At 37.2% G+C, this 12,267-nt stretch overlaps 1 protein-coding gene across 1 annotated transcript; it reads right to left on the bottom strand.

Annotated features, from left to right (window-relative positions):
- LOC117819298 (tumor necrosis factor receptor superfamily member 10B-like) lies at nucleotides 1-11,436 on the bottom strand. Its single transcript, XM_034692589.1, has 10 exons — nucleotides 11,255-11,436; nucleotides 8,605-8,728; nucleotides 8,349-8,477; nucleotides 8,122-8,233; nucleotides 6,909-7,000; nucleotides 6,157-6,246; nucleotides 2,602-2,642; nucleotides 2,292-2,381; nucleotides 476-512; nucleotides 1-290 (listed from the first exon to the last, which is right to left on the bottom strand). The coding sequence occupies exons 1-10, from the start codon at nucleotides 11,276-11,278 to the stop codon at nucleotides 1-3; spliced, it is 1,029 nt and encodes a 342-aa protein (XP_034548480.1). The 5' UTR covers nucleotides 11,279-11,436.
- Nucleotides 11,437-12,267: the final 831 nt, after the last annotated feature.

Genomic DNA, 12,267 nt, shown 5'->3' with positions numbered 1-12,267 from the left:
TTAATACTCATAGAGGTAATGACCATTGTGAACAGCTTTCTCTTTAATCTGCTCAGCTGTTCGCCTTTGATTGCTAACAAGTAAAGCTGTGAGCAGGTGGTTTAAGTTTCCTTCTCGGCCCTCTTTCTCAATCCAAACACTCAGCAGCTCGTGGATCTTGTCCTCGTAGTGAAGGTGCTCTTTGCTCTTGATCACATTGTCAGCTAACCCAAGGTGGCGGAAGAATCTCTTATGGTAGTCAACATCTATTTCTTCAAAATACTCAAAGCATTTCCTCAGAGACTCTTCACCTGCCAACAAAGAGAAAAATCCTTTATTCAAGCATTGTGAGCGGACTACAGAGTGAAGTTCACAAGCACAGTGTTTTCAGAATCTGAGGTTTAGGATCACTGGAGCTCCAGTGAGCACATGGACTCATGTTTCTGAGCAGGCGTCTTAAAACCTGATGGAAGTAATAAATATGAAATCAGTTTACCATTCATGGGAACAAGCCTGGGGAATTCTTTATCTGCCTGAATGATGAAAGAGAGCAACAATCACACAATTACAAACAAGTCTGTTTAACCTGCTCACGAGTCGTAACGTGTTACCATGGAGATCACAAGTCCCCTCTTGTTACCTGGAACTGCAAAACCTACGCTACTACAGAGAACAACCGATCCCAGTCATTCATGCACAAAGTAACATGTGCACAAAGTAACATGTGCACAAAGTAACATGTGAACAAAGTAACATGTGCACAAAGTAACATGTGAACAAAGTAACGTGAACAAAGTAACATGTGCACAAAGTAACATGTGAACAAAGTAACATGTGAACAAAGTAACGTGAACAAAGTTACATGTGCACAAAGTAACATGTGCACAAAGTAACATGTGAACAAAGTAACATGTGCACAAAGTAATGTGAACAAATTAACATGTGTACAAAGTAACATGTGAACAGAGTAACGTGAACAAAGTTACATGTGCACAAAGTTACATGTGCACAAAGTAACATGTGCACAAAGTAACATGTGAACAAAGTAACATGTGCACAAAGTAATGTGAACAAATTAACATGTGTACAAAGTAACATGTGCACAAAGTAAAATGTGCACAAAGTAATGTGAACAAATTAACATGTGCACAAAGTAACATGTGCACAAAGTAACATGTGCACAAAGTAACATGTGCACAAAGTAACGTGAACAAAGTAACGTGAACAAAGTAACGTGCACAAAGTAACGTGCACAAAGTAACATGTGCACAAAGTAACATGTGCACAAAGTAAAATGTGCACAAAGTAATGTGAACAAATTAACGTGCACAAAGTAACGTGCACAAAGTAACGTGCACAAAGTAACGTGTGCACAAAGTAACATGTGCACAAAGTAACATGTGCACAAAGTAAAATGTGCACAAAGTAACATGTGCACAAAGTAACGTGCACAAAGTAACATGTGCACAAAGTAACATGTGCACAAAGTAACATGTGCACAAAGTAGCACATGTTACAGTTTAAGGTGAAGCTTGTTACATCCCCAGTAGAAACGTTATGCATTTGCAATGTAAGCAAGGCAGCTGCGTTCTAACAACGAAACCACTGTTTTTATCTCTCAGGGGAAATTCTCTGTGTTGAGGAAAAGCACAAAGTAGTGGGCACAAAAGCTATGCAAACCTTTGTTGAGTCCAGCCCTCAGTCGTAAGAAAACTACAGGATAGAAACAAGAGATTTCGGCTGTTATGAAAGCAAAGGCTAAAGCCTAATTTACACAGGATGCGCAGCGTTGCATTACAGCTGCGCCGCAAAACTGCGCAGCTGATACGTTCCCATTCTTGTCAATGCTCATGTTCACACAGGGCCCGCTGCGCCAGAGATACACTTCAAGTCTATTTTCGAGGTAGCCTGCGCCCAACACACATCAATCTGCACAGAAAAGAACTACCTGGACAGGAAGTCAGGAACCAGGATCGCATGCAACATCCAGCAATTAAAAAAAAAACCCACCATATACAGACTCCTGACCGTTTAAAGACAACGCGGCACATCCTGTGTAAATTGCGGGTAACTCCATTAAAAGGAAGAGATTGTAAGCATGTTAAGAAGGAAGCGAGACTGGAAGCAGGGATAGGAGTGGGCCATGGTCTCACCATCCTGTGTGGCTGTGGAACCATGGGGCCGGCTCGGGGGAGGGTGGGGGATGCAGAGGAGGACGAGCAGGTTAGACTCTGCTGGGAGTGACTGGCTGAGCTGTTAAGGCTTTCACGCAGCACTTCACACTCATCCTCGGAAAAGGATTTGGTTCTCACCAGTTGCCCAGGTAGGATCAGACCTGTGCAGCTGGACCTGGGAGTGTCTGTGTCTCCCCTCTCCTCAGTGAGACTGCTGTCACTGCAATGCTGGGGAGGAATGTTTGAAAAAAAAACCTGCTAATCTTGTCTCTTAATTTTACAAACACAGAAATGAATTGTTCGTACCTCTCTTTTCAAATATATCGCTCAAATCCAAAAGGGACGTTATTCTTTGAAATGATCTTATTTTGTTGCCCTGGGCTCGTTTTAATCAATCGTACATCCTATTTATAGATTTCTGGGTAAAGAAATATCACAGGTAACTTACCTGTCCATCTTTCAGCATGACAGATACATTTCTCAGAGAGCCTGAGGAGAGAATAGAAGGACAGAATTGCACCACTGACAAAGAAGTGAAAGGTCAATTTGAAAGTTCTGAATGGATTTTCTATTAAAAGTAAAGAAATGCAGGTAACAAGTGTTTTACAGAAAGATTCTGAAACAAGGCCGTACTGAGGTTCCTTCATTACACCGCCCTGCTGCTACAAACACACAGCATGCTGTCATTCTGTGTGGAGGACAGTCCATGTGCTTTACATCACCTTTCAATGTGAACAACTGACAACAAAACAACTTCTCTCTGTTATTCACTCTGTTCATCAAACAACTCCAGCATGCTTCAGCTCAACCATATCTCTTAGGCAACTATCATTTAGATTCATCGATATGCTGACACACAAGGATCAAACGCAATAGCTTGACTACACTCCTCAGACTGGACTGTGAGGGATGTAAAACTGTGTACTAATACTGTGATACTCTCATGCCCGTGGATATGTGTTACTAAACCCTGAAAACACAGCACGTGAATAATTAACCTTTACATTTCTCCACATTCAGCTCCAAAATGTCTTAAAAATGTGGAGTGAATTTTTAAAAGTCACCTTTTAAATCACATTTAGAGGAATATGTGTGATCTTCTCACCTTTAATTTAGTTGTGACAAATATATTTAAGTTACAATCACTGTTAAATCCAAATGCTTTAATATAAATGTTAAATCTAAATGTTGAATATAAATCTAAATGTTAAATATACATGTAAAATGTTAGATCTAAATGTTCAATCGTAATATAAATGTTAAATATAAATGTTCAATCTTAATGTTGAATGTTAAATCTAAATGTTAAATGTTCAATCTAAATGTTAAATCTAAATGTTGATCATTAAATATAAATGTAAAATATAAATATAAAATCTAAATGTTCAATCCAAATGTTAAATGTTCAATCTGAATGTTAATTGTTCAATCTAAATGTTCAGTCTAAATGTTAAATGTTTAATCTAAATGTTGATTTTTAAATGTAAATGTTGAATCTGAATGTTAAATGTTGAATCTGAATGTTGATTGTTCAATCTAAATGTTCAGTCTAAATGTTAAATGGTTAATCTAAATGTTGATTTTTAAATCTAAATGTTGAATCTAAATGTTAAATGTTGAATCTGAATGTTGATTGTAAATCTAAATGTTCAGTCTAAATGTTAAATGGTTAATCTAAATGTTGATTTTTAAATGTAAATGTTGAATCTAAATGTTAAATGTTCAATCTGAATGTTGATTGTTCAATCTAAATGTTCAGTCTAAATGTTAAATGTTTAATCTAAATGTTGATTTTTAAATGTAAATGTTGAATCTGAATGTTAAATGTTGAATCTGAATGTTGATTGTTCAATCTAAATGTTCAGTCTAAATGTTAAATGGTTAATCTAAATGTTGATTTTTAAATCTAAATGTTGAATCTAAATGTTAAATGTTGAAGCTGAATGTTGATTGTAAATCTAAATGTTCAGTCTAAATGTTAAATGGTTAATCTAAATGTTGATTTTTAAATGTAAATGTTGAATCTAAATGTTAAATGTTCAATCTAAATGTTCAGTCTAAATGTTAAATGGTTAATCTAAATGTTGATTTTTAAATGTAAATGTTGAATCTAAATGTTAAATGTTGAATCTGAATGTTGATTGTTAAATCTAAATGTTCAGTCTAAATGTTAAATGGTTAATCTAAATGTTGATTTTTAAATCTAAATGTTGAATCTAAATGTTAAATGTTGAATCTGAATGTTGATTGTAAATCTAAATGTTCAGTCTAAATGTTAAATGGTTAATCTAAATGTTGATTTTTAAATGTAAATGTTGAAACTAAATGTTAAATGTTCAATCTGAATGTTGATTGTTAAATCTAAATGTTCAGTCTAAATGTTAAATGATTAATTTAAATGTTGATTTTTAAATGTAAATGTTGAATCTAAATGTTAAATGTTCAATCTGAATGTTGATTGTTCAATCTAAATGTTCAGTCTAAATGTTAAATGTTTAATCTAAATGTTGATTTTTAAATGTAAATGTTGAATCTGAATGTTAAATGTTGAATCTGAATGTTGATTGTTCAATCTAAATGTTCAGTCTAAATGTTAAATGGTTAATCTAAATGTTGATTTTTAAATCTAAATGTTGAATCTAAATGTTAAATGTTGAAGCTGAATGTTGATTGTAAATCTAAATGTTCAGTCTAAATGTTAAATGGTTAATCTAAATGTTGATTTTTAAATGTAAATGTTGAATCTAAATGTTAAATGTTCAATCTAAATGTTCAGTCTAAATGTTAAATGGTTAATCTAAATGTTGATTTTTAAATGTAAATGTTGAATCTGAATGTTAAATGTTGAATCTGAATGTTGATTGTTCAATCTAAATGTTCAGTCTAAATGTTAAATGGTTAATCTAAATGTTGATTTTTAAATCTAAATGTTGAATCTAAATGTTAAATGTTGAATCTGAATGTTGATTGTAAATCTAAATGTTCAGTCTAAATGTTAAATGGTTAATCTAAATGTTGATTTTTAAATGTAAATGTTGAAACTAAATGTTAAATGTTCAATCTGAATGTTGATTGTTAAATCTAAATGTTCAGTCTAAATGTTAAATGATTAATTTAAATGTTGATTTTTAAATGTAAATGTTGAATCTAAATGTTAAATGTTCAATCTGAATGTTGATTGTTAAATCTAAATGTTCAGTCTAAATGTTAAATGGTTAATCTAAATGTTGATTTTTAAATCTAAATGTAAAATCTAAATGTTGATTGTTATATCTTAATGTTAAATGTTCTCTGTGATCCTAAATATTAAGCTTCTATGCAAACTCTCACTGACACCTAGTGAAAATACCAAAATATTATAATTTGTCATGACAAATTTGAAGTGGAAAAAGATCACAAATATTGCTCTGAATGTGATAAATATAATATTATAGTGCTCAATATTTTCAGTGTGCACAACATTACAAACGGTGACCCATATTCACAGACAATTTTGAATTATTTTTTTTCAGAGTTGATATTTTTGAAAGGAAATAAAATACATTTATTTCAGAAATATAAAACACTGAGGCAGCACGTTCAACCTCACACATCTCCGACAGTATTACAGAGTGGGAGCAAAATAAATGAAGGAACAAAGTCAGAGTGTGGCTCCATTTCTCCTGAAGATAACTATGAGGTTATTTCTAAACTGTGAATACAGAGTGCAGATACAGCAACATCATCAGCAGGTGATGGAGGGGAAACAACACATGATGGACGTTTATGGACCGCAGGAACTTTACCCCGGAACTACGTGTGTTTCCACCAGAGGAACCAGGGTCTAAATTTAGTTCAGGGGTAGATAATCTCCCCCCGGGCTAACTGCTGTGTTGCTCATAATGATACCTGCCTGTCCATCTGCTTCTATGGTGTCATCTGTGATGACCAGTGCAGATTTTTCCTCACACAGTATTTAAAATGGTAGATCTTTATTTTGTTGAGTGTGTTTATGTTCACCTACCTCTTGTTCTCCATCTCCTCACCAACATGACAAATACAGTCAGTAACCCAGCAGCAAGAAGCATGGTGAACACAATCGCTGCTGTCTTTCCTGATTTAGAAAGAAAACAACCATTACTTTGGATTACAGACGGACGTCTGACATTTCGTTCCTTTCTTCCTCTTCACATGTAAGTCAGGAACGCATCATTTGGTACGTTAGTGAAACAAAAAGTCATATCTCATCTCTGATAGATGGTGCTTTTTCTAGGGCCTTCACATGCTCTCAGTGGCGTACTCGGGCTGTTTTAGGGGCAGGGTCGAAAACAAAAAATAGGGCACCTCCTTTGAAACCTCTGTATTCACAGTTGAGGGTTCATTTAACTGTATTGAAGCAGCGGTAACAAAAGGGGGGGTCTGGTGTTCCTCCCCCTGAAATATTGGAGCATCTAACAGTTAATTCCTGCATTCTGGTGAATATTTATGTGACCAATTGTGGGGGGAATTGAATATCATTGATTATATTACAAAATTAACATAACATCATAACATACCATAATAACTACATGGCCATAGACAGGACACTTTTTCATCCACTTTCTACTGAAAGACCGCCTGAGAAAGCAATTTTTAAATCTTTTATCTACTACAGTGGAACCCAAGAGGGCACTTTAGCGCAGTTTCTTTTGGACATGAGGCCACCAGTGGTGGGGGGCGATCACCCACCCTGTCCCCTCCCTGAGTACACCACTGCATGCTCTATAAGGGGTGTACCTGAGGAGAAGCCAGGACTGAGCTGGGTTTTCTTGCACTCTGTGTTGGCGGTTGAATTGCAGTTCCTCATTATTTTCTCGTCTTTTTGACACCTAGTTTGGAAGTAAGCCATAGATTGATTTAAAGCCAGAGGAAGTGAAATGAGCATATCAGCATACAAAAACAGTGACCTTCTCATCATTCCCACTAAATGCACCACAGAATGCCACATGAAGTCATTCCTGCCTGTGGCCATCAGACTGTACAACTCCTCCCTCTGATCACTGAACAATAACCTGTACTCTGTGCAATAACCGTATAATAACCATGCAATACACTGTGCAATACACTGTGCAATACACTGTGCAATATCCCTGCCACTTTAACATCCTTCCTTCATTCCAAGCGCTTTGTACATAGATCATTTCTAACTATTCAGCGCTTCTGTATATACTTTATTATTATTTTATTTAATCTTTACATTACTTGATCTTTATTTTATTTTATTCTATTTTATCTGATCTTTATCAGATAAAATAAAATAAATTATTTTATCTGATAAAATAATAATTCTATAAATAAAATAGAATTATTATTTTATTCTATTTTATTTGATCTTTATTTTATTTCATTCTATTTTATCTGACATTAGTTAATTCTATTCAAGCTGATCTCTATTTTATTTCAATTGATATTTATTTTATTTTATTCTGTTTCACCTGATCCTTATTTTATTTTGTCTTTATTTTATTCAATTTTATTTTATCTTTATTTCATTTTATTCAATTTTATTCAATCTTTATTTTAATCTATTTTATTTCATCTTTACTTTATTCTATTTTAACTTATCTTTATTTTATTCTATTCTATCTCATCTTTATTTTATTTTATTTTATTCTATTTTATCTGATCTTTATTTTATTTGAACTTTATTTCATTCCATTCTATTTCATTTGATATTTATTCTATTCTGTTTTATTTGATCTTTATTTCATTTCATTCTACTTTATTTGATCTTTGTTTTATTCTATTTTATTTCATTATTTTTATTCTATTTTATTTGATCTTTTTTTTATTGTATTTTATTTGGTTCCTTCTTCTATTAATATGTTGACTTTCTTACATACTGTTTCTAAGAGCTCTGTGATGACTGAGTTTCCCTCTCCGGGATAAATAAAGTATTTCTGATTCTGATGACCTGAGCACCACATGTGATGTTTATTCCCAGACTCACCTTGAGCACGTCTTGCACACCTCACATGCTTGGTCAGGAGCACAGTATCGTCCTGATTTGCACTCACACTCAGTGTTTTGTTTCATGGTGCATGGCCTGAGGACTGACTGATCTGATGAAGCAACAATAAGAGGACTTTGTTTAGTCTGACAGTCTGCCTGGAGAACTTTGAAAGGCTGAATCATGATTTCACTTTTCAACAGTATAAAGCTGTCACGCTGAATCACCTGAGCGACACTGCGTGCACTTGAAACAGTGCTGCAATCCGTTTGAGAACTCAGTGTATGTTCCATCTACACACTCCTCACACTTCCCCCTCTGTCCCGCTGAGGTGCACGGGGATGTCATGTGGTAACCTATCAAGCAAATAAACACACACACAGTGACATAACCCCAGAAACTCTATCCACTCTGTGTGTGGGAGTAATAAACCACCACAGTCCCTCACTCTGCTGAGAGACCTGGTGTGTCTCCGTGTCTTACCAGCTGGACAGTTCAGACAGCAGATCTTGCCGTGCAGGTACTCGTCCTCTGTGCAGGAGTCGTCCAGGTCATGGCTCAACAGTCTGAAGGCCCCCGGGGAAGACCAGAACAATCCCATCAAAACCTAGAGAGACAGAAGAAAAAGAACAACTGATCACTTGACTGGAGGAGAATCATCAGCTATGATTCAAACATTAGTCATTTCACTTTATAGCCAGAAGAATTTCATTGTCGTCGTTCCCTAATCTCTGTTGTTCTGATTCTATATGGATTTTTTGGAGAGTTTTAAGTGTAGTTATTTATTTGGTTGTCTTTCATATTCATCTGATTTTTACTTTTGTTTTTAATCTAATTTATAGATAAATAATGATAAATATTAGATTTTTTAATATCTGTAAATCAATAAATGTGTTATAATTTAAGTTTTAAGTATTTGTCACATGAATTTGTAAAATAAAAACAGGCTTCCTGATGTCAAGGTAAAGCACATAGCATGTTTTAAAGGTAGTGCACATTTAAGCCTGATTTATACTTCTGTGTCTCCCCTACGCAACAGGGGCTGACGTGGACATGAGCACCACATACAGTACTTGTTTGTCGATGTGTCCGTGTCGCGCAGCAATACACGGTCTCTCTGATAGCCGGTCGCCTGCTTCCGGCCCCGCTATGATCTCTGTTTACTTTTCCACAGAGATTCAGAGCGTGTTCTGTTAATCTACAGCTGATACATGTTGCTGTTTATCATACAGACATGATTACATGAAGAATACAGAGGAGGAGATGAAATACACGGCCGATGTCCGGGATCCTGGAAGTGATGTAAATGCGGCATATACAAGCCGCCAAGTGGACCAATCACAGGGCTTGCGGTCCGTGTCAATCCTACGTGTAGTTACATTTTGGAGGAGGTGCACGTCAGCTACGTGTCTAGGCCTCTGCGTAGGTACGGGAGCTATGCGAACCCCCGGCGTAGGGTACGCCGTTGATTCGACGCAGAAGTATAAATCAGCCTTTACACTGCAATGACTTCCTGAAAGTTAACAATGTGACATGGTAACCCTGAGCCTGTCTGCAGCAAGCGGCAACCTCAGGTTAAAAATATGAGGCCAACACGGAAGTGTTAATGTTGTACAGTTATGTGTTAAACTGCAGTTCATCGAGGATCCACTTGAGGCTGGCTGCAGAAGTACTGGAAGTCACATACACATGAATTGGTTTACAGCAGAAATAAACATGTTTACAGCCTGGTTCAAAACACGAGTGTAGTCATTTCTCTATCAGCACACACTGTATGGGTGAATTTTTTTCTAAAGTGACAGTTCAGAAGATATTGAGATCAGGAGTTTCCAATAATGGAGGGAAACAGCTGACTTGACTGACAGGCGGGAACACTGTAGCTGTTAGCGAGGAGGCTCAAACCCCGCCTCTTTACGTCACATTCGCTCGACAGTAGTTATGTTGAGTTCAACATTTCAAATATGGCTGCCGTCGACGATTGGCCTCAAAACAGCGCTTCAGAAACTGATGGGTGCCGTCACGGAGACTAGGTCCATTATTTATATAGACCATGGTCTGCAGCAGGTGATAATCCAGCTTCTCTGTGGGTTCTCTTCCTGGGTATTACCATAGACTGTAAAGAAAAATGGACAGCGTTGCTCCGCCTCTTCCCGTTGTACGGTTCTGAAGCCAAAAAATCCCGCTCATGGGCGCCGCCATTTTGCAGCCAGAGCCTGTGAAGCCACTGTAATAAGCTCCGCCCCACAGCGTAGCGTCACAAGACGCTGTGTGTCTGTGCTTGTTACTACAAGCACAGACAAGTTTCCAATGTTCCTCTGGAATCAAAGCAGTGTGTTCGCTCCAGACCTCCACATGCTTTCTCAGGTTAGATGCTGATGTTTTGGAGGCTGTGATGAAGTTTGTGTGGTAAACAGATCAGAGATTAACAACAATACAAACAATCATTCTTTATTTCAAAAGCTCAAACGTGGGTTTAAAATATGGCCGTGGTGCTCAGGTAGAGAATCATCATCCTTCTCAGTCATAGCCATCATCACCACGACTACATGAACGCACTGATCTGAAGAACGTTTGATCTACACTCAACCCAGGTACGGCTACACCACTGAGACAAACCAAACACAAGGACACCAACAGTTTACAGTCTTTGGGATCTGATTTCAGAAAAGAAGACTCACCAGCTGACTTCAAAGATAAAGTAGAGAGTAACTAGAACACTGATAGAAATGTAGAGGAGTCACAAGGATGAGATTTGTCTTTAAATGGAGTAAAAGTAATAAGTTCCCCAAAAAATAATACTCAAGTAAAGAACAGATACTCATAAACTGAACTTAAGTACATTTACTGTGTTACTTCCACCACTGCCCGGTCTACTATGATAAGTTTTGAGTGGCCCTGTAAAATGACTCTTTAGTGAGCCTCTTGAAGCTGAGGACTTCTGCACCTGGGCTCAGTTACCTTCAAACATGTCGTTTCTGAGAATGGGCTCGAGTTGAAACAGAAAAACATTTCACTTTAAATTGAACATTAATTGTTGTAGGCGCACTGATAAACCTGAGAAGTTCCACACAGCGGGTCGAACATCTACCACAAAAACATGCCAACATCTCTGGGACTTCAGAAAGACACTTACCATGTAATGAAGGAACTCGGTCATGCTTTTGTAGAGAAGTCCAAATCCACTGTCATAGATTGATTCATTCCCACACCTGTATGTCAACAAATGGTAGTCTGATGCACACTGCGTCCTCCTGGTCCTCAGAGGGACCACCTCGAGTGAATGACAGTGACGTAGCGGCTGGGCGGGGCCACAGACAAAATACAGACCACACTGAGAGTATAGATAACAGCATTAAAACAGAGAGACATGCAGACAAACTGTCATGAAATCATTGACCCTGTCTCTCCATGCTCTACAGTGAAGCCATTACTGCAACAGTTCACATTATTGTCTGATGTGATGTGTTTCTGACCCCAGTTATTTATCCATTGAAGAAAATGAGATCCAGTTTCACACACTGAGTCACATCAAATATGAAAGGTGTTTCTTTCAGGCTTGAGGAGAACAGCAGTAACAGAGGTGTGAAATAGTGTTCCTTGTGGCTTCTCTGTCTCTCTGGGGGGACAAAACATTTCTTTACAAACTTTAGCACAACTTTAACAAACGTTGTTCTTCTGCGTGAGTCGGTTTAACTTGAACCCACTATCAGCTGCCTGCAGCACACAGATATACAGCCCAACAGGAAGGAGGAACTAGAACTGAACATCCTGGGCCTGCATGTGGACTGTGTACAAAGAGAAGACATGTTTGGGTTGACATGAAGCTCAGTTCTTACTCTCATTGTGTTGGTTGTGATGCTAAGCTAACTCTGCAGTTGGCATGGTGTCAGAGTTGTGAGTTGTGAGACTACATTTCTCTGAACCTGATATTTTTCTTGGAATAATTCTATTTGCTGTTTGCGTTTTCAGGACTGACGTGAAGCACAGATCCCCTTCATGCTGTGTGAACGTGTCTCTGATGATAAGGGCGGGTGGAGGCTGAAACCTCTCAGACTGCTTTTCAAAGATAAGACCTGCATGAGAGCTGGTGGACGGTTTATTTCTGCTCATCTGTTGCTTTGGGGATTAAATGAACTGCTACAGAAA

The sequence above is a fragment of the Notolabrus celidotus genome, chromosome 9 (assembly GCF_009762535.1).
Source record: "Notolabrus celidotus isolate fNotCel1 chromosome 9, fNotCel1.pri, whole genome shotgun sequence".
Taxonomy (NCBI): Eukaryota; Metazoa; Chordata; class Actinopteri; order Labriformes; family Labridae; genus Notolabrus; species Notolabrus celidotus.
Note: the sequence above shows the minus strand (reverse complement) of the source record. Positions and strands in the feature narration are given on the sequence as shown.

What these genes read in the sequence shown, in the direction of transcription:
- LOC117819298 (XM_034692589.1), bottom strand. Translation starts at nt 11,278, where the DNA reads ATGACCGAGTTCCTTCATTACATG. An exon ending in GAGGAGATGGAGAACAAGAG is followed by an intron (nt 2,643 to 6,156) that starts GTAGGTGAACAT and finishes TTCTCTCCTCAG; the next exon opens with GCTCTCTGAGAAATGTATCT. An exon ending in TGATCCTACCTGGGCAACTG is followed by an intron (nt 513 to 2,291) that starts GTGAGAACCAAA and finishes TTCATCATTCAG; the next exon opens with GCAGATAAAGAATTCCCCAG.